The 23,279-nt window shown below is 41.8% G+C and overlaps 1 protein-coding gene across 1 annotated transcript in view; it reads left to right on the top strand.

Annotated features, from left to right (window-relative positions):
• The first annotated feature begins 13,545 nt into the window (after positions 1-13,545).
• Positions 13,546-23,279, top strand: part of FLT3 (fms related receptor tyrosine kinase 3) — a 35,582-nt gene continuing 25,848 nt past the window's right edge. The window contains exons 1-4 of the mRNA XM_050332149.1: positions 13,546-13,816; positions 19,919-20,043; positions 21,560-21,762; positions 22,524-22,639. Coding sequence (XP_050188106.1) covers positions 13,546-13,816; positions 19,919-20,043; positions 21,560-21,762; positions 22,524-22,639 — 715 coding nt within the window. The remainder of the gene's footprint in view (positions 13,817-19,918; positions 20,044-21,559; positions 21,763-22,523; positions 22,640-23,279) is intronic.

Genomic DNA, 23,279 nt, shown 5'->3' with positions numbered 1-23,279 from the left:
GCTTCATGCTGTGCACAGAGATGTACTAGGCATTCCTGCAGTAATGATTGATTATGTTATTTTTTTTCACAAAACTAGGTCCCCTGATCACTGAAGCTGGCACCTCTAAGGAGAACGTTGCTATACTGCATAAAATTCAGGAAGCAAGACGAAGGAGAAACAGATAGATACTCCTGGGTCTTGTCCCACTTTGTAGTTTAAGTGGTAACTGTGGTGTGCTTTTTGACCCAGAAATGGGGAGATACTTCTGTATGCACATATACAGCCATAGACAAGTGACAGGGTTTTTATGAGCTCTACCAGAAAGGCAGAACCAAACATTATTAAATGAAAAGCAGAAGGGGGTGGGGGGGAAATCCTTGGAAAGGAAAGCCCTGACAAGAACTCTTTTTTTTTCTCAGCCAAAGCTCACAAATGCCAAATAGCTCTCCCCTAACATTTGAACCACTGTTGAGCAAACCATGTCTGCTATTGTGAGTGACAATTTCTCTTTGTTTCAACCCAGAATTAACATGTTTAGTAAATCGTGTGGAAACAGATCCTGAAGTGCAGGCTGGCATCAGATAATGCAAATGAATAATAATACTTTTTAAGGGAAAGAGTTATTGTAGCTGTGATTTTTTTAAGGTGTAGGCAAGACAGGTTTTTTAAGTAGGAATCTTGTTGAACTAACAAGTAGTTGAAAAAAGTAATACCTGAATACTGAGGGTTTTTTCAACAGTACCAGTTGTCTATTAGAAGATATTATCTCTACTTACAGAACTGGCTTTGCTTAATATTATTGAAACAGATCAAAGGAAATACTCCTAAAAAAGTTTTCACATAATCGGAATTTAATTTTTAAAGTCTATCATTATAGTACATTATTAAGGAAAAATATAGACATGATCAGAGTCCACAGTAATATTAGACAAGAATTTAGCATTTAATCATTTGTTTTTTGAAGGAAGAATAATAAAGCCTGGTACTTCAGCATATACAGCAGCTGATGTCTGAAGTCTGAGGGAAATTGCCACTCTTGAGGAGATTATTCCACAAAATTAGGGTCTTTTAATCTGCCTTTGAAGTATTTGAGAATTACTAATATGCAGTCAGGATATTGGATTGAGTGCACTGATCTGCTGTGGCAATACTCATGGGTCCCCAGCTGGACATTTTTCTTTACTAACAGCATATGGAAGAACTCCCATTCACATGCAAAAAGAAATTCATTCCAACTCAGTGAAGTTTTGAATTCAAATCAAGTAGCAAGTCGAGAGTTAACCCTGAAGTGCTCCTCCTAACTAACACCTACATTAAAAATTTATACTAACACCTATATTAATAATGTATGGGGGAGAGGTCTAGCCCTAAGCTAGAATTCATATTAGTACAAGCACTAAAATGTAAGTCTAGTTTTGCTGTGCTGGTAATCTGGTCATACGGATTAGCCAGAGAATTTCTTACCATGTGGTTGCTCCCACTGGCATAGTCTTTATCTAACTGTTGCAGTACAGGCTAGCCAGGATGTGACACAACTTGGATAAAATACTTGGTAACAGAAAACACTCTCTCGTGGTGAAAAAATTCCCTGCTCACTCAGAACAATCCTTTACTGTCATATACATGTATATGAAACTTTTATTGAACCCTTTCCACCCCCAGTCCAGCATCTTTAGAAATAAGTTAATATGCCACAATTTATAACTATATTTTGGCTTAGTCCAGTAGAAATGAACTGTCCCAGCTGATACCATCTTTCAGAAAAGTTTTAAACTGAAAACCTGACAGGAACATTAAGACTTCTAATACCAGGCAAAATATCTTCAATGAAATCCTAGCAGTTTCCAGTGCTGAATGCATTAGGTGGAGAGAAAACAAAGCACTTTGGTCACTTGCCAATTTTAAATCAAAGGACAGGCATCCGCTTGCTTTGTAGGTATGTAAGTGTTCAGAAAGGTCATTGCCATGCCACCCGACTGACAATGAGCACTAAGCAGCTGGGGCAGATAGCTGTTAGTTTCAGAACAGAAGCGCAAACTGTCAAGCCCTTGTTTTCTGAGGGCAAGACTGTATGTATATGTATAGTGTTGTATATTGTATATTGTTGAAAGGGGTACAAGGAAGTACAAGACACATATGGACTTACTGGAGTGAGTCCAGTGAAGAGCTATGAAGATCACAGAATCATGAATGGTTTGTGTTGGAAGGGATGCCACTCATTAGAACAGATCACTCAGGGCCCTATCCAACCTGGACTTGAACACTTCTAGGAATGGGGCATCCATAACTGCTCTGGGAAGCCTGTGCCTCCCTACTCTCAAAGTGAAGAATTTCTTCCTAATATCTAATCAAAACCTATCCTTTTTCAGTTTAAAGTCACTACCTTTGGTCCTATCACTACGTGCCCTTGTAAGAAGTTCCTCTCCAGCTTTCTTGCAGGCCCCCTTCAGGTACTGGAAGGTGCTATAAGGTCTTCCCAGAGCCTTCTCTTCTGCAGGCTGAACAGCTGCAACTCTTTGAGGCGTGTCTTCATAGGAGAGGTGCTCCAGACCTCTGGGCGTCTTTGCACAGTTCTCCAGGTGGGATCTTATGAGAGCAGAGTAGAGGGAGAGAACCACCTTTCTTGACCTTCTGACCACAATATTTTGATGCAGCCCAGGATACCAGTGGCTCTTTGGATTGCAGGTGCTCGCTGCCAGGTCATGTTGAGCTTCTCATCCACCAACTACCTGGAGTCCTTCTGCCCAGGACTGCTCTCAATCCATGCTCCGTGCAGCCTGGAGTTGTGCTTGGCATTGCACTGAGCCAGGTGCCAGGACCTTACACTTGGCCATATTGAACATTCCAAGGTTCACACAGGCCCACATCTCGAGCCTGTCCAGGTCCCTCTGGATGACACCCCTTCCCTCCAGTGCATTGACTGCCCCACACAGCTTGGTGTCATCAGCAAACTTGCTGAGAGTGTCTGAATCCTGCTGTCCATATCACCAGTCAAGATGTTGCACTGTGCCAGTCCCAAACTGATCCCTGTGGAATGCCACTCATCACTGCTCTCCACTTGGACATTGAGCCATTGATCACAACTCTTAGAGTGTAACCATGCAGCCAATTACTTATCCATATCCCCTGATTTGTCCCTCTGTCAAATTCCGTCTCTCCAGTTTAGAGACAAGGATGTTGTACAGGACAGTGGCTAATGCTTTGCACATGTCCAGGTAAATGACATGGGTTGCTCCTCCCTCATACACCAACACTGTCACGCTGTCATAGAAGGCCACCAAATTTGTCATTGCCATTTGCCCTTAGTGAAGTCACACTGGCTGTTACCAGTCACCTCCTTCTTTTCCATGTGCCTTTTCAGAGTTTTCAGGGGGATTCGTGCCGTGATCTTGACAGGCACCAAAACTGACCAGCTGATATTTCCTCAGGTCTTCCTGTTTTCCCAAAGATGATAAGAGACTGGGGTATCTGGCATACAGGAAGGGGGTGAAATGGAAGGGATTGTTTAGACTGTAGAAGAGAAGGCTTGAGGGGGACCTCATCAGTGTGTATAAATGTCTGATGGGGGAGCCAGACTCATTTCTCTGGTACCCAGTGACAGGACCAGATGCAATGTGCACAAACTGAAACAGGGAAAGTTCATTCTGAACATCAGGAAACGCTTTTACGCTGTGAGGTTGGTTGAGTGCTGAATAGATTGCCCAGAAAAGTTGGGGACTCTCCATCCCTGGAGATATTTAAAACCTTACTGGGTGTGCTCTGGGGCAACATGTGCTTGCTGAGAGCAAAGGGCTGGACTAGGCAGTCTCCAGAGGTGTCTTACAACCTCATCCATGCTGAGGGACTGCGTACCAGTGAGGGCTGCAAAAAAAAAAAAAGGAGGCAACATGCCAGCCAAGAAAGCTTATTGTCAGCATGGCTTTTTCCTGTTTGCAATGATTTCTTTAGGGCCCATGGAATCCTGTACTTCCTTTCCTGGTTTTTGCATCTTTGCAAATATGTACCTCCCCAGTTTTCATATCATTTCAGCTCCTTTCTTTGCACTGCAACATACACAAACTTGTCTTCAGCATCACAGTACAATACTGTTGCCTCAGTCTGTATTTCTAAGGCAGTCTTGTGAGAGATCATGTGTTCATATCCATGAACAATGCTGGCCTCAGTGGCATTTCCCCCACTGCCCCCGCAATTACCTTTGGGATGTTTTCTATGTCTTCTTTTACCTATGGTATGTCTGTCTAGTTCTTGCCCGTTTATTTTTTATTTTGACTTCCCTAATGCAGAAGTAGCTGTTTACCAGGTATCAATGAAAAATAAAAAAATCTAGATATCATCTCTGGCAGATTTCCAAGAACACTTTACTAACACTGAGTTTATTTGCTTAGGGATTCTTTTTATCCAGGTTCTGTGCAATTGCAGAATGAATGCTTAGTCCTTAGCAAGTAAAAATAGCAACTGAATGAATAATATAATAAAATATAACTTTATACATAAAATACAACATCTGAGTGAATAACAAAACCCCCCAACCTATTCTTGGGAATCCTGGGGGAGATATTTCAGCTTATCCCTTAGAACTGGGTCTACTTTCTGCCTGTTGACTGTGACGCATAGCTGTGCAAGCCAGGGAGATCTGTCTGCCCCTCTTCAATGACCTGTCCTGGACAAACCAGGGGGTCTTGCTGAGGCCAGCAACTTCAGCCACACCTGGCCCAGTTCCATCCTTCACACACCAGTGACCTGGAGTGGATGAGGAGTCCGTTTCTGAAGCACTATGCTCTGAGGAGGGCAGCAAGAAGGGACAGGCTGAGGGCAGAGGGACTGTGTCCCTAGAAGCTCATGTCTGAGCCTGGAGACCTTTACTTTTATCCTCTAAACAAGTCATCTGTGCAACAACTTCAGAGCAGCTGTAGCTCGGTTTGAACCTTCCTGCAAACAACACTAGTTCCCTGTTCCCCCTGGTGTGAGCACAGCCCACTCCCTGCCTGAGTGGCAGCCCTCGGGCTCTTGGAGGTGACCGCAGCAGGTCCTTTGTCACCAGCAGAACAAGTGCTCACCCAGCACAAGAAACCTCCCTTGGCCCACAGCACAGATGTGGCAGGGTATTCCCATGGTGCTGCACAAACTTAATTTGGATTTTTTTTTTTTGAGCTCTTTAGCTTAACAGCACAGCTTGCTCTTCCTCTCATAAATACTCAGAGAAATTATGGGTACTGCCAGTGTATGAAAGCAGAAACCGTAACTGCTGCAAAAATAAGAATTGAAGTGAGACAGCAAAAAGCCAGCTGCACCAAATTTACACAAAAAAACATGTTGTTGTAAAAGTGTGAGTGAGGGACTACAGAGCCAGGGGAGACTGAGCAGCTGGAGTGGAGGCAGCTGCTCAGCTTGGTGGAGGCATCCTCTGACAGAAGGAAGATGCTCTCTGACTCACAGAGAGCCCCTCTTCTCCCCATCCCACAGCCGTTTCCTTGTGGCTCAGGTCTTGGGCCCTCTCTTTTGAAGAAGTGGTTTCACTGTGGGCAGGGACATGCACCCTTAAGGCAACCACCTGCAGGCTCAGTTTCACTCATGGGGCCAGGGACTGCAGGGCACTGCCAGCCATGACGGCGAACTGGCCCTGCGGCTGCCCTGCTGGAATCCCATTTCAGCTAGCAGGTAAGATCTTCTCATGACACTCCTCAGACTCCTTCATATCCATTTCCCACTCTTTCCCTGCATCCCTTCACATCTTTCCTTTTTTCTCATTTAATTTCTTTTTCTCCTGAATCTTTTAATTTCTGTTGCCCCTTTCTTCTCGCTTCTGAGGATGCTGTTCTTCTTGCCATCACCCTACTCTCTCCCAGCCCAACCTGGCTTTTGCCCTTGCTGCATCTGACACACTTCATGCTCGAGGCAAAAAGTGCTTAAATATACTGTTGTGGTTTTTTTCTTTCTCCTGATATAAACGTGTTTCCTGCTGTTATTGGTAGCTTGACCTGAACACTTCAAATAACATAACTGTGATTTCCCACATAAATAATCTATGAATCAGATACCTTAGTAGAGTGAAATATAATGATGCAAATGTATCATCATTTTGTTGTTGTTGTTTAATGATCTAAATAGAAGAAGGTATGGTATTAATATATAGAAAGTATCTTTGTTTTGTTAGAGTTTTGTAGTTAAGCGCTTGATTTCCTCTACTGGAAATCATCTTAACAACTAACTATTAAGAGAAAAGGAAATAACATTTGCTTCCATCTCAAATGCCTGAAACTGTTTTCTCTAAAATAAATGGCTTGCTCCTATCGAACGTGATCGTGCTGATTCAAAATCCAAAAAAAAGAGTGCTTTTTTTTTTTCCTAATTGATACAGTTCTGATGCATGCCTGAGAGAGTTATTCAACAACATGTGGTCCATTTTCAGCTCCATATACAGGGGTAGTAATATTTACTTCAAAGAGCAATTGTTAGATATAATTCATTCATGGTTGAAAGTCTACGTGAGCTATTTGAAGAGAAGGTGGAGTGAAAATGAAAATGAGTATTTTATGATCTCCTGCTTTGCATGATTGCTGATACTACTAAGCAAACTCTGACAAAGAGGGATTTCTGTGTTTTTCTCTTGACTGAGCTTTGCCAGTTTTGCAGGCTGCATAACAAAATAAATAAAAATTATTAGCATCTAGGATGTGATGGTCCCCAAAGGCCCTTGTTAGCATGACTAAGAGACAGTTCTGCAGAGAGAGCAAAAGGTGTGAGAGTCCCAAAATGTGATTATTCTCCAGGAGGAGTGGTGTTCTTTAGATAATATTTAAGCAAGGCAAGGTATAAAGGGAGGCAGTGTTTCTTCTTCTAAGGCTAGCTGCTATAGGGGAAGAAAGTGCAAAGGCTTTTGGAGATACCAAACAGCTAGGCTTTGAAGGATCAGAGGCATAGCTGACAGCAGAAATCCTGAGAATTGCTAATTCTGTTCATCTTTCTAGCAGATCACTCTTAAAAACTATTTTTATGTAAAAAATGTTAAGCATTTAATGAATTACATATACCTTCTTAAAAATGCTTGTGTTCCCTTTAAGAATCTATTGTCTAGAGACAAGACTGAGTAATAAATTGTGCAGACAACAGATGGTATCCATATGATGAACCAGAATCATCAGAAGTCATAACACTTAACCAGCAAAGGAAAGCTAAACTATAATAACACCGGGAGGACAATGCCTGCAGTATCATTAGACTTAAAGCACAAGGCCAGTCTTTAAATTATAGGTTCAGAACTGCAAAAGTTTCAAGAAAGAAAAAGCATCTTGCCTGTGTTACTTGCTTGAAATAAATGCTCCCCAGCAGCAAGGAATGTAGTTCCAAGAACTTCAGAAACAATATATACCATATATATGTAAATACAGCTATATATATTGAAAACACTATTCCAGTTTCTCATCTTAATTTTTTCTGGTCATACCAAGCAAGAGTGTGTGGCTGAAGGGAATGATGTCTAGTGTACAATTAGCCTTGTGTTAGAGGAAAAGGTGGAAGGGTGGATGGGACCTGGGAACTGAGGCAATATAAGTTTCATGTTTTACAAGTTGGAGAATTTTTGGATGAACAGAGACTTTTGGTGACCTTTCTCATCAGGGGATGTTTTAAATCAACAACGACTCTTGATCCCCCCTTTTTTTTTTTAATTGCACCCCTTCTTACTGGTGCATATTCATGAAATCCAGTTTCAGGGCACCTGAGAGAAATGAAGATGTGAGATGCTGCCTAAGATCTCCCTGTGGCTGGCAAATGACAGGAAATTTTATATAAGCAAGGACTGCAAACTCAGGCTGTAACAAGCTCTGGATTAGTTTCTGGTGTGTCTGACTGCACAAAAACTATAATGTAATACTGTTGAAAATTCCTTCACAGAACATACAGGTGTCCATTACACCCCTATGGCAGGAATACAGGAAAATATGAGATGGGCCAACACACTTCTGCTTTTTAAGGAGAACCCCAGAAATGCATGGGACTCAGACGCCTGCAGGATCTGTCCGTCTCCTAACAATACACTGATTTCTCTCCAACAAAACAGCTGACAAACATTCCAGAGCAAGTTCAGGCGCTGAGCCCTGCACTGGCAGGAAGGTGAAATCAATGAGCACCCCAGGGAGAATCTAGTTTGATCCTGTCTTTTTCCCAAAACATGCAAACACTTGGGTGCGAGCTGGCTGTGAATGCTGGATAAGGCCAGTACATGGTGGGCTTACGCAGGGAAACTGTTGGGCCCAGCAGACCATATCTTCATGGTCATCCATCACCACATATTTCATGGATCAGAAGATAAGCTATTGCTTCTGAAAATTCCAGAAGGTGAAAAGATTGTGCAGGAAAAGGGTTGTTTTCCAGTGGACATAAATGCAACTTAAAAATATGGGTGTTTTATTTCTTTTGAGATTTGGAACAATTTGCTTTTCCTCTTTTTTTTCCTCCAGAAAATTCCTCAGGTTAGCCATATTTCAAGCTACTGAGAAGCAAGAAGGTGCCCAGAGAGCAGCATGACTTCCCGGGGCCACCCCCACATCTCTGTCCAGTGGTGGGTGGGTGTGTGCTGCTGTGGCTGCTCAGCAGAGGCAGGTTTGTCAGCAGAGCAGATCTATGGGCGTCCTGTCCTGCTGCAGCATCCACATCAGGAGTCCCTCCTACAATGATCCCCAAAATAATATAGCATTTAGCACCTCTTGTTCACAGGTTTCTGAAAATGAATCTTTCAAAATACCTGAAACTTCATGAAACTCACCCATATCTCAGCTAAGAAGCTGGTTTAGGTCACTGTGTTGAGTTAGGTTTTCTGAAAATCTTCATGGAGATGTTTGCTGCAAAAGGCAGGGATGGAAAGATCCAGCAAGCAGCAGTGGGAATTAAATCAGAGAGTAAAACATTTACGGAGCAAAAATGTGTAAGAGCAGGAGTGATGACCAATGAACGCAGAATGCAATTTCAATTTTATATAGTAACACTAGAAAAGGACAAGGTCTGTTTAATCACAGTGATCAAACAATTTTTAAATGAAAATAGGGACCAAAAAAATTACTCCGCAGCCAACAAAAAGCAATATTTCTCAAGTGGGCAGAAGACCTTATTTCCCATATGGCTTAACACTATTGCTGTTAATAGAAATACATTTAATAAGATGCTATAGGATTCTAAACTGAAACGTAAGGCAAAATGTTTCCTTAAGAGATCTGTAATCTTCAAGCACAGATAATACCCTAAAAATTGTTGATGTGTTTGAAGGATAGACTCTTCTCCTCCAAATCTCATAGGAAATAAGACGATAACAAAGCTAGACAGATAGCCGGATAAATGTCTAGTATCTATATAATGTGCCTATTTCCCATCCAAATGAAGCAACAGATCCCTAGTTTTTCTTAGGAGTTTCCTTTAAAACTGCAAAAAAACTGAACAGGGCAAACAGACAGAAAAGCTAGCTTATTGCCTGGATATTTGGTTTTATTACTGTTGTAAAAATAAGACAGTATTTACTCGTTTGTTTGTAGATAAAATTTCTAACGTGTGAGATTCAAGGGCTAGTTTGAAAGTGTTTTATTTTTACAGCATACTCTTTAAGGAGTATGCTGAATTTTTTGTTTTTACAACTGCTTTGAAATTGTAATTATTTTTAACTCTAACCTCCTAATGTGACAAATAAGAACAACTAGTATTTATTTTTTGTTAATTTTTACCATATTTTGTACCAAATAGCAAATAGTATTTTTTATCACAGACCTTAGATTCATTTTCATCTTTTCATATTTTGTTGCAAAACTATTCTCTCCCATTTTCCCTCTTTCTGTCCATCCTTCCTCCATAACTATTCAGGCCTTCTGTGTTCCCTCCTCACCCCCTTTTCCAGGAAAGTAAGGACAAAATCCTCTAGTCAGTTGTAGAAATCTGTTTTAATTTAAGAGGGAAGTTTTACAATACTAGGATGACAAGTAGTATAATTTCTTTTTCTGCCATCTTCTGTTTTCAGGCAGATCTTTTTCTCCTTATTGATGATGTGTCAAGAATGTTATACCTTTACTTTTAAGTACTTAAGTTAAAGTATCCCTTGTTTGCAAGAAATTAATAATTCCGCTAATGTCAATAGAAGTGCTAGAGTGTGTCAGGTGATGAGACTGGAGTACTTTAACACAGAGCAGTCTTAAAAAAAAAAAAAGTATTAATGCAAACTTGCCTAAGTCATTAGATGAGATGTATCTGTTTGCCTTGCTTCAAGCTTGTCTATCCAGCTTCTTAATGGCACAAACATGCCATTCCCATGAGCAAACATCCTCTAGAGAACAGCCAAGAACAAGGATGCTGCTTTCTGATTCATGGGGGACCTCTGTGGTGGCATCACACCAGCACTTCTTTGCCCACAGAATTGTCCAATTGTTCACAGCATCACAGAAGGACTGATATTGGAAGGGAATTTTAGAGGTCATCTGGTCCAACCTCCCTGCTTGAGCAGGACCACCTAAAGCCAGCTGCTCAGGACCCTGTGCAGGTAGCTTTTCAATATTTCTGAGGGTAAAGACCACCACTTCTCTGGGTAATGTGTGTCCATGTTTGGTCATTCACATGGTGGAAAAGTTTGTGCCAATTGCCTCTGCTCCTGTCGCTAGGCACAACTAAGAAGAGCCTGGCTCCATCCTCTTTGTGCCTTCCCTTCTGGTATTTATACCTCTGAGCTTCCTCTTCTCTGGGGCTGAACAGTCCCAGCTCTTTCAGCCTTTCCTCATAAGAAAGATGCTTCTGTCCTATAATCATCCTTGTGTCCCTTCACAGCACTTTCTCCAGTATGGCCATATCTCTCTTACACTGAGGAGCCCACAGCTTGACACAGGACTTTAGGTGTGTCCTGTTCACACTAGTGAGTAAAGGGGAAGGACCTCTATCCACTGACAAAACACCTCATAATGTGGCTCAAGATACCATTATTTACCATACTTAATAGGGTATAAATAATAGGTAAAAGGTAATGTGGGAGCTGAGAAGCAGCTCCCTTGAGAGGACAGAAGATTTGGACAAGAAGCAGAAGAAGAACCAGCCACAATGTAGGCTCTTCCTCAGAAAGGGAGGTTGCCATGGTAGCTGAGGTTCATTATATTTTAAGCCACTTTTTAGCCACTTCCCAAAAAGGGGTGTCCTCAGCAGTCCCAGTTATTCTTTGTAAACTGGCCCACGAGTGGCTGGTGTGACTAAAATATGGATAAAGCAGCAGAGATTTCAGCAGGGATTCTCAGCCCTATGAGAACCAGCCTGAGCAAAGTCACTATAGAATCACAGTCCTGGGGAAGGGCTGTTGTTTATTCATTCAGCTAGTCCATGCAAAGCAGAGAAAATGAATAATAACAAGCAAAGTAACAGTTCAGCTGTTTGAGCTGTGCCTTTATCTTGGATCCACAGGGAAGGTAGATGGAAAGTTATCTTAGTGAAATGAAAGGCAAATAAGGGTTTGAATAGAGCCCTGCAGCCCTTCCTCACCCAAGTCCAGGTAAACAAAAAACAGAGGAGGCAGGACATAGAGATAAAACAGAGTTAAATGTTTTGCCTTCTCCAGCCTTCAGCATTTGCTTTATGCTAGAGGCATTTTTTCTTCTCAGATAAAAAGCATGAGTTATTGGCTTAGACTGAAAACTCAGAAAGGTGATTTCAAAACATATCTATAAATTAAGGAGCAACACAGTGTTAGGGCCAGTTTGTATTTAGCAAAGAAGCCTGCAACAGCTGAAGGGGTTGTGCTGCTTATAAATGTACACAATCCCTCAGTAGCAGCAACTCCTTCATGGGGGAACAGAAAGTCTTATGTACTCAGTAGGGCAAATGTACCATTAGAAAGTCTGAAAAATTACAGAAATACATAAATAAGACAAACTAGGTTGTTATTTTTCCTGGCTTAAATGAATGTTGAAATCACAACATGAATCACGAAGCATGATTTGGGTATCAGTCTGCAATAAAGTAAATGGCAAAATTAATCAATAACGTTGGATATGTAATAGTATCATGTAAAAAATATGCCTGCACTTCATGTCATTCTTAGATTATTTTTACTACAAAAGATACTGAATCTAACATACCTGTAAGTATGTTACTGTACTGTTACTGTAAATAACGAGTAAAAAACATGAGTATCTGCTGACTCACAGCTTTGGGGTAAGGTTTTGTCTGGTTCTCTGACAGAGCAGTGTAAAATACATCCCCAGTGTGACACTTTATTTGAAATCTTCAGCTACCTCAATTATTCTGTGTTAAAATCTCTATATAATTTATAGTCTGCCTGCAATAATCCATAGGCAGGGCTGTTGACTTTGCTCCTCTAAGAAGAAAGGAATTAGCACTGAAAAGCATAATTTTACCCAATACATGAAGTTTGTTGAAATCTGTACCGAAAACTTCTTAGGACATAACAAGACACTTTGGAAATAGTGACCGAGTCACTAGATATAAATTAAATATTTTTGTTTGTTTGTTTTAAATGTGAAAGAGTAAATTTCTTGTTTTCATCTGGGACATGAAAATGGACAGTTGGTGAAAAGCTGAGCTGAAGAAGATTAAAAATACAGAAAATAAATTTGTGGATGAGGTTTCCCTGCTGCTTGTGTCAAACTATGTTGGAGTAGGTGGGTCTTGGCTATGATCTTCCTGAGGCAGATTGAGCAAACTTCTCTCTTTCTCATATGTTGAAGAAGATCTTTTAGATTGAGGCATAGATTAAATTTGGAAGGACTAGGGAGTGAATTTAGGAAAGGCAACGTAGTTTCACTACAGAAACTGACATAAAGTGAATGTTATCAACCATCAAAACCCTTTGCTGACACTTGCCCTGAATGCATTAGAAATGGTTTATTCAGTGTGACAAGTTCTTGTTTAACATCACTTTTGAAGAAACACTTTTGAGACGACTATAATAAAGAGGTGCACAACCTACTTGAGTGTGTTTTTCAAAGTGAAAGTTTTTGCTGTATATGTAAGAGCTGTTCTTGTGAAAAAAATACCTTTTTTTCTTTTCTCTTTTTTTTTTTTTTTCCCCAAATTCAGAGAATCATAGAGTCACTTAGGTTGGAAAAACCTCTAAGATCAAGTTCAGCTGTTAACTCAGCACTGCTAAATGCACCACTAAAGCGTGTCCCTAAATGCCACATCTACATCATTTGAACACCTCCAAGAATGGTGACACAACCACTTCCTTGGGCAGCCTATTCCAATGCCTGACCACCCTTTCCTGAAGAAATTTCTCCTAGTATCTAAACCTCCTGTGGTGCAACTTGAGGCCATTTCCTCTCATCCTCTGACTTGCTACCTAGGAGAAGAGGCCGACCCCCACTTCACTACAACCTCCTTTCAAGTAGTTGTAGAGAGTGATAAGGTCCCCCCGAGCCTCCTTTTCTCCAGGATAAAAAACCCCAGCTCGTGCTCCAGACCCTTCACCAGCTTTTCAAAGTACTCTCAAGCTTTCTGTCTTCCAATAGAAAATCAGAAACTGTTAGCTGAAAACATCGTGGAAGAAAAGAAGAAAATAAAATCAGTCATCAGCGATTTAACTAATGCATGAAAGAATTTACAGGAACCAGGGCATCTCCCTGTAAGCGCGCAGGAGCCAGAGCCAGGCTCGTCAGTGGCCGAACGCTGTCCCTGTATCCCGACGCCAGTCCCACGGGAGCACCGGGATGCGCGGGCACGCGCGGGGCTGTGCGGGGCCGCAGCGCCCCCTGGCGCCCCCCAGGACCTCCCCGCCGTGCGAGGGTGGTCGCGGGTCTCGGTGCCCCCGCACGGAGACTGTCCCGTGGGCACACAGTGCGGAGTGCCAGCGCCCGGACGGGTGGGTAAAATTGGAGAGGAAGCCGGGGGGGCACATCCAGGTGGAAAAATAATCCGGGCGGAGGGCTGCAGGCCACGGCAAACAAGACTGGCAGGTGACAGTAGCATTCCAGGATGCTGTGTAACATTAGTGTTGGTTCCCATCACTAGTTTTTGACTCGGATCTTAAATGAGCACTTTCTGGAACCGCACGACCTTCCACACTCCCCTCTTCTCACTGCTGTCCTGTCCAGTGATTCAAGTCTAGAGATTCTTGTTTCCTCCCACGAAACCCTACTGAAGAGCTACCACACTCTATAGGCTTTTCTTTCCATCTCAAATCTCAGTCATGCTTGAACACAACTGTGAATCGTTAAATCAGTTCACGTGATGTTTGTTGTAATTAACTGGCAAGACCAGATAAATGACTGGTCGTGACCTAGACATACCCTATCCAGTGTTACAACAGCTGGTCACAATTAGCATGAGCTGCAACAGAGGCATCTTGTCACCCACCTTGCTTGTTAAACCTTGTTCTAACATGGTTATTATTCTGCAACATGGAACAACACCTCTGCCCCATCATCATGTGAGAATGAACTCACAGGGTGCATATTTTTCTACACTGGGAGTTATTTAAGCAGAAAGTGTGAAGACACCAAGGAAGGAAGGTGTGCAAAAAGATGGGGAAGGACAGAAGTTAAGTTTGATGGGAGAGGAAGAACATAGGGTAGAAGATAGGAATTCATTTAAGATCAGTTCTTTCTATGTGTCCTGCCTCCCTCTGATTTTTAACATATTTGTATTGTACAGTTCTCACTTCAGGAGCCACCTCTTTAGGGGTGATTTGAGAAAAAGGCAGCCACATGCAAAAGTGTGAGGTTTTCAAGGGTTCATGCAAGTGTACTAAACTCACCCCTGTCACCATTTTGAAGATCTGTGTCTTGGCAGCACATGACTGTGGGAGAACAATAATTTTCCCAGAAAAAAAGAGTCTTTCTACCCCCTTGATCAGGAAGAAAATTTTGTAAAGTTGATCTAGAGAGTCACATCTGGAGAAAATAGTCAGAAACCAAATAAGATCCAAATCATAGTTTGCTTTATGTAAGTCTCCTGAGCTGTGAAGCGGAGTAGAAGATTGTTCTATGTCTAGGAAAATCCTGTCTACTATGAAAATATTAAGCACCCTGAGCTAAGCACAAACACCAGATGCATCCCTTGGTATAAAGGGAAAGGTTTCATCTTCATCTTTCACAGTACTCCAGTTCCTCCTGATGAACTAAGACTTTCAGCTTATTTTGAAGTGATTTTCTCAGTTTTGCGAAGGCTATTTTAGTCATCCCCGTTTGAAAATATAATTTTGGAAGCAGTTCCATTCATCTGATAGCTGAACTAGCTTAAACATAGTTTCTTGATTTGATATCTCTCTAGTAGATTCAGGCCTTTCTTCTCATCATAACATGTAAGCCCACTTTTTACCTTGTACAGGCATTTCCCCAAGTATGTGCCTACACATCTTGATGAAATCTTGGCTCAGTTTATGGTAACTAGACATTTGTCTGACTTCAGTGAGAACAAGATTTCTCCTACTGGTTTTATTTTTGTATAGCCTATAAAAAGATAAGAAAGATGGAAAGCAGGCATAAACAAACATTGTTCAGAGCAACAATATATTTCCATTTCAGCTTCAGTTCAGCAATACACAATATGATTATGCACACTACTTTACCCAGCCCTTTCAGTCCCTGCAGTTCTTAATTTGGGTTTTCAGGAGATGACTGATGTGCAGACCATAACAGCAGTCCCTGAAGAGGCCAGCTAGAAGCTGAAATATCAAGATAGTGAATCAGTATTACCATTTACCCAGTATTTCTTTTATTGACTTTGCTTCTTCTGAAAGGCTCATTCATGCTCTCATTTTCTATTCTGACATTGTAATATATTTTTTTAAGACCTATACAAGCTTAGGCCACTCCATGTTGTGTAAATACTTCTAATTATCATTTGTTTCTCACTGTAAAGCAGCTGGAATTATCTCAGGTTCAAAATATCTTTTCTTTTTCTAAAAACTTGCTGGATTTCAAGGAATAAAGGTAGACCACAGCAGTGGCAAGCTCTAGCAATTTACAAGACAAGGAGTCTCATTTTGTCTTACACATGAGGTGTCAGAGTGTTCACTGTGTTTACTACTCCTTTTCCAGCATATACTCCCACATACCATCCTTTACAGATGCAGCTCCAGTTCATCAGACAGCTTGTTTGCATGTCTGGCTCACAGTCTGGTTTCTACATCTGTTTGCTTCTGTCTAACTTTTAGCTGCAAATCTTCTCCCTGTTGGTGTTTAAATATGCCTCTTCTACTGCAGTCTCCTGAAAAGGCAATGTGAGCAAAGTGGAGTAATGCCACATTGGGATACACTGTCTTGGTTTGTACAAAATTATTCACAAATCAGAAATCTAAAGCAAGAGAGTGCTCAGCAGGCCAAAGAAGTTGAATTTCTGAGGGAATATTTTTAGGTGTTTTCTGCAGGTGTGTTTTGGATTTCACTGGACGTAGCTGGGTTTCCATCAGCTGAGTCCTTGGCTTTGAGCCAGTTGAATACTTTCTTGTTTGAAAAGGGCAAAAGGTAAATCAGCCAACAGAAGTGCAAAAAGCTGAACTGGGAAAGACTTGGTGAAAGGCTAGGGAGGGAGCTGAAAACCTGAGTTGCATCAATGGGAGGAATTCATCATGTTTGGTGTAGATACGTAACATATACTTGCCTCTTACCTGCCCTCTGGCATTCACTGTCTCAAGAAGTGCCAGTGTTACCTCTATAGCCAATGGATGGAGATGTGTCTCCACAAAGAAATCCCATTCACCTTTCTTAGGGATAACAAACAGGGTCTTACTCAGGGATCTGCAAAAGCAGACCATTGCCTGTGCATGCTGTGGAAAGGTGGCAACTAGAATGAAGTGTATGTTAGGTGTCTGAATGAGAAATACTCAAACCACATTTGCCATGAGCGCTGAGAAGAGGTTGTCAAAGTGTTGCCAGCTTAGAACTCAGACACTTCCAGAAGACACAAATGGCAAGGAGGAGATGACAGCAACTCTTACACATTTCTCCCTACTTCCAGTTTTGCTCCTTTCATCACCTGCAGAAAGAGTCTCATCACTTTAAACCTTCAAGTGCTTCCGGATATATTTACCTTTTTTCCTCCTTTCAACTCTGTACCTTCCTTTATGTCCAAGCATCTCAGAAGCTGAGGGGGAAAAAAAAGAAAGCAAAGCAAAAAGCCAAGACTCAGGGCAGAAATTTTTCAGGTTGCTAGGAGAGAGATGTTACTTTATGATTCACTGCTTAGTTGAACTGTTGAGGGCTGCCTTTAGGGAATTTATGGAAATCAGACACATTTCACACTGTCAGTTGTACAGTCTTATTCTGTTTGGTGTAGTGGTGGGAACTTAGTTACTGTAACTCCTTTCAGGCTAAAAGGTGACTTTTCTAGCTGCAGTCCCTGAAGAAAGGTTTATAGGAAGCATTCCAGTGGGATGATGCCTTTGAGGAATAAGAAGCTTTCCCACACTGCTCCTCATGCATATGGATAAATAACTTTATTACTCCTGCCAATGTCAGATGCTGGGAAGTGAGCTGCCCTGACTGTTAAGGCTCCTGGGGCGTGGCAGAGCCAGAGAGGTTTGGAGGAGGGAGAAGGCAGAAGAAAGAAAAGTCTTTCTCTTCCTTGCTCTCTACTTCCTGCATCTGCTTTCCTCAAAATCATAGAATCATAGAATGGTTTGGTTAGAAAAGGACCTTACAGATCATGTAGTTCCAACTCTCTTGCCATGAGCAGGGACACCTTCCACTAGACCAGGTTGCTCAAAGCTGCATCCAACCTGGACTTGAACACTTCCAGGGATGAGGCATCCACAACTGCTCTGGGCAGCCTATTACAGTGCCTATGCCACCCTCATTGTGAAGAATTTCTTCCTAATATCTAATCAAAATCTACCCTTTTTCAGTTTAAAGTCCTTTGGTCCTATCACTACGTGCCCTTGTAAGAAGTTCCTCTCCAGCTTTCTTGCAGGCCCCCTTCAGGTACTGGAAGGTGCTATAAGGTCTTCCCAGAGCCTTCCCTTCTGCAGGCTGAACAGCCACAACTCTTTCAGCCTGTCTTGATAGGAGAGAGGCTCCAGATCTCTGGGCATCTTTGTGGTCCTACTCTGGACACACTCCAGTGACTCCATGTCCTTCCAGGTCCCCAGAGCTGAACACAGGTCTCCAGGTGGGATCTTATGAGAGCAGAGTAGAGGGGGAGAACCACTTTTCTTGACCTTCTGACCACAATATTTTGATGTAGCCCAGGATACTGGTGGCTCTCTTGGCTGCAGGTGCACACTGCTGGGTCGTGTTGAGCTTCTCATCCACCAACTACCTGGAGTCCTTCTGCCCAGGACTGCTCTCAATCCATGCTCCGTGCAGCCTGGAGTTGTGCTTGGCATTGCACTGAGCCAGATGCAGGACCTTGAACTTGGCCAAATTGGCCACTTGGCCCACATCTCAAGCCTGTCCAGGTCCCTCTGGATGACACCGCTTCCCTCCAGTGCATTGACTGCCCCACACAGCTTGGTGTCATCAGCAAACTTGCCGATGGTGTCTCAGTCCCACTGTCCATATCACCAATCAAGATGTTGCACTGTGCCAGTCCCAAACTGATCCCTGTGGAATGCCACTCATCACTGCTCTCCACTTGGACATTGAGCCATTGATCACAACTCTTAGAGTGTAACCATGCAGCCAATTACTTATCCATATCCCCTGATTTGTCCCTCTGTCAAATTCCTGTCTCTCCAGTTTAGAGACAAGGATGTTGTACAGGACAGTGGCAAATGCTTTGCACATGTCCAGATAAATGACATGGGTTGCTCTTCCCTCATACACCAACACTGTAACCCCGTCATAGAAGGCCACCAAATTTGTCATTGCCATTTGCCCTTAGTGAAGTCACACTGGCTGTTACCAGTCACCTCCTTCTTTTCCATGTGCCTTCTTATGGTTTTCAGGGGGATCTGCTCCATGATCTTAACAGGCACTCAGATGAGACTGGCCGGTAGTTCCTCAGGTCTTCCTTTTTTTTTCCTTTTTGAAAATGAGACTTATGTTTTCCCATTTCCTATGTGTGGGAATTTCACAGGAGTGCCACAGATTCTCAATAGGATGGATAATGGCTTAGCCACTGCCTCTGCCAGCTCTCTCAGAATTCACAGATGAATCTCATCAGTTCCTATAGTCTTGTTCACCTTCAGGTTCCTTAGATATTCTCGATCCTGATTTTCTGCAGCAGGCAGTACTTCATTCTCCCCATCCTTGCCTTTGTCTTCTGTGGGAGGAATGCTGCATGATTATCCTCTGGCTCACAGTGGGAAAACGCTGACCTGCACTGCAGGGTTTGATGCTGCAGGGCCCTTCTCCCCCTGATGCAGAAGTGAAGTGCAAGAGGGAGCCTGTGTTTGGTAATGAGGTTTCTAAAAGAACCTCCATAACACATAGAAGCTTTTGTCTTTAGGCATTTTCTGCGATATTACAGGACATACTTCTGAAGTGCGATGTGTTTGTGCTTTTGAAAGGTCAAGGAAAGCTTCCACTCAGCTTCCATACACAGATTCACAATTACCAAATGTATAGAGTATATCTGCATATGCATTTTGGAACTCTTTTTAAAGATTTAATCTTTCTACAGTTTTGTTGTGTTATATTTTTACTAAAAGGAGCCCCTGGTGGTCTAGTGCTAAAGGCGCTGCGCTATCACCACGGAGACCCGGGTTCGATTCCCGGTCAGGGCCACTCCCGGGCAGGTGGGGCTCGTTAGCCCTTAAAGGCAACCCACCTACGTCCTAAGGACCTCGCTGCCACCGTCCAAGCTCGCTTGGCCCCGGCAGATGAACCTTAGGATTAAAGGGTGGGCTCAGTTCCGCGCACACTGTGTCTCACCTAAAAAATCCAATGCGCAGGCTGGAAGGTGTAAAGACCTTCCCCGGATCTTCGCTCGCGAAGACTGGCCATAAATTTTTACTAAAATTATTATCCTCTGAGCAGACATCTAGACTTTATTACATTTGTTTTCTCTTTCTGTTTTGCAGTTCTTGTCACAACAGCAGTTGCTTTCACTTCTACAATAACTCAAAATACATCTGAGATCACATGTGAGTTTATCAGCAAGAAAGCTGAGGGTTCAGGAGCACCAGAGACATCAGTGTCTCCTAAGGTAATATAGCAGAAAACAATTTGCTTATAAAATGTTCCTGTCCATTCCAGAAATACCTTCCCAGAAGCTTACAACTCACTAAACCTTAAGATGTGAGGATGTCACAGTCAAAATAACCAAGGTTAAGCCAAATACAACTATAAAAGGTCAGAGGGATACATATATATCACAGTTCATACTTTGAAACTGTAAATAGTTAAGTAGCAGTCTTCTCTAAAACTGTTTTTCTAATTGACACCTTGATGCTGTCATATTCCTAGATGTTGCTGGCAATGTGTCAATGTAAAAATATATTTGAAAATATGTGCCTTTAAGAGGGATTTCCAAGGCCACGGTGTGAATGAGTGTCCTGTCATGGTGTGTGTGTGCTATGGCTGCTGAGACTGGTAGGGAAGCTGCATTGCCCTCTACTCACAGCCCATAAATCCCGACCTGGTCTAACTTTAACATAGACACCAAAGCTGGACAATGAATCAAATAAAATTTTATTTTCTTCTGTTTTGACTCAAAATGGCAGAAATCCAAGATGAGGTGATGTGCAATTAAATTATAAATCAGCTGAGACCTGCGATTAAAATATTTCCTGAGGATTCTTGTTTCATGAAAGTCTTCTGAAATCTTTTTCATTTCTGAACAAATAAATCAGATAACAAATGAGGGTGTATCAGCCAAAGCTGGGCTGTTCTTATATCTGACAAGGCAGAATTTGACTGTTATTTCTAGATACTTTTCATGTCAATCAAAAGGAAAAAGAGAAAGGAATGAGAAGAACCAACCAACCAAGCAAAATCGCAGGGCAGAAAATGCAATGAACTCCGTCCTTTCATAAACTTACACTGGATAAATTTCACCCACCAAAATAATAGACACATTTTGGGTACCTCTTGAGATGGAACTATTTACTTGGTACCTTTTGCTGCAGCTGATCTTAGAGACTTATTAATCCACTGGTGGCTGTCAGAATGATTGTGGAGTGCTCTCCTGTTTGCAACTCTCCTTTAACCATATGCAATGGTGATGAAATGAAAACCAAGAATGGATCCAGCCCCAGTGGTCCTTACCTACTAAAGCCCCCAAGAAGTTGAGGAGCAGGCTAGCCAGACGATGCAGTGACAACTAGCAGGAGCTAAAATAAACCCAACATTCCAACCCTGCCTTTACATTAATGTTGCAAACACACAGGTTTTATTGTAGTTCTATGTCTTCTAATGGTTTGAAATAAAAAGAATAAGGTATATCACTAAGGGAAGTTAGCAAGTTTGTGGCTAAAATTGTTTTGTGATCGCTGTTTAGAGAACAGAGTTAACTAATTCAACAGCAAACCTATGCGGTTTCCTCATGCAGTAGAACTCAACATATTTATGAATAAGTTTGACAGTAGAAATGGAAATAAACCCAAACAACAAACTAAACCAAACAAATTGAAGGCCTTATTTTACTATAATTTGTATTCGTATTTTGGCAAATAAAGCTAATTGCTAGTAAATACCTAACAATCTGTCCTTCTACATTGCAGATTTCTAACATTTTGGAAGATCTTGGGTGTTACTTGAATTCTCAAGGAACAGAGAACATCTATAAAGCAATTAAAAATGTGGAAGTCAATCTATTTCAAGATATTGAATTAAGAATAATAATGAGAATTTCAAATATCAGTTCATGCTTTTGGTTCTTTAAAGAGAGAAAAGCTTGTAAACTTTCTTTGGACTCAGAGAATCGGTAAGTCAAGGGATGTTACGGGATCAAAGAGCCTTTGAAAGGTCTTTTCCTTTAGGATGCAAATGGAAAGTATTTTGTGTGATTGATTTCACATTATGCATTATCTTTTTCAATCTCCTAATCTTTCTTAACTGCTGTCACCCAGTTGCACATTGCTGATTGTCATTTAGATATATGTACACACATGAATCTTAAAGAACATTTTGAAATAAGCTTGTTCTTTTAATTTGTATAGCATCATGTGTTGAGGTCTCCAGGGGCTTCCTGACCTTGATCAATTTGAGCTTTGTCGTGCTCATGTGGGAAAATTTTGATTTTATAGTCAAAGAAAGTGAGGCATAAAGAATTATGTGACTTTTAGGGTCACAGAGCAGATCAGGAGCAACAGCAACAGCATTCTAATTCTCACAGCCAAACTTGGGCTGGAACCTGAGACTGGATTGTTGCCTCCTTGTGCAAAATTTTTAGAATGATACTGTAAGTGAAGCATTTTGATGTGGAACTCCTAAACTGTCCTAAGCTCAGGAAGCCCCTCCTTCCCAATGCTCAGCATGAAGCGTGTGGTACTTGTGTCTGTAAATTCCTATGTGTGCTTGTGTAGGAAGACACATGCTGAAAGCACTTCAGGCTGAAGGGCTCTATGTAGATAATGAATACTAGTGGTTTTTGCAGAGCTAAAGAGCTAACATTTCATTGTATGTGCTGCATATTACCTTCTTCAGGTTAACATGACTAATACCACTTTACTTTCTGTTTTATAGATATATTGCATCTTTGGCTTTTTCACAAATAAAAGAAGGACAAGCTGGAAAACACACCCTCTTGGTCACAAGTGAAACCAGCAATTACACTGTAGTTGTGCCTGTTCTCATCCGAAGTAAGCATATCTACATGAAAGGGATTATACCATCAACAGGTTCAAGGGCAGAGGTTCAAGTTCAGCCAAAGCAATGAAGCTTCCATAAGCTGCATTTCAATCATCTTCCTAGATTAGCATAGGACTTGGAGCTGTCTTCAGAGGCTGAAGTCAGAATCACAAACTCTGTGAGAGTCATCTTTCTCTAGTCAATAAACCATGCAAATGAACAAATGAAGATTTAAATGCATGGTAGCTCTTTTCTCTGTGAGAGATTCCCCTCTGTGACAAAAAGGACAAATTGAGTGTGGCTTTTGTGTGCTTTCAAAGCTTTTGGGCTACATTTGTTTGCTTTCATTCTTGGTGTTGCTGACGGGGTTGTAATCTGGGCCAGATCAGAACGTGCCTTTCTTATTCTGGTCTCTGGTACTCCCAAGTCACTCTTTGAGCCACTGCCACTTTTCCACCTGTGCCTGCTGCCGAGTCTTTCACTTCTCTCACCCCTTTTCCTTTTACAGTTCTGTGTTCAGCAAGAGGCACACTGAGGGAAGGTGAGAGACAGTGTCCCCCTTCTCATTGCCAGCCTTTATTTGTAATTTACTGTGTTTTAGAGTAAAACACATCAGTTCTGCAGCTGCTCAACACAAGGATGCCCAAGAAG

This window comes from Myiozetetes cayanensis, unplaced genomic scaffold (genome assembly GCF_022539395.1).
Source record: "Myiozetetes cayanensis isolate MyiCay16 unplaced genomic scaffold, myiCay2020 scf5-8, whole genome shotgun sequence".
Lineage (NCBI taxonomy): Eukaryota > Metazoa > Chordata > Aves > Passeriformes > Tyrannidae > Myiozetetes > Myiozetetes cayanensis.
This window is presented reverse-complemented; position numbering and strand designations above follow the sequence as displayed.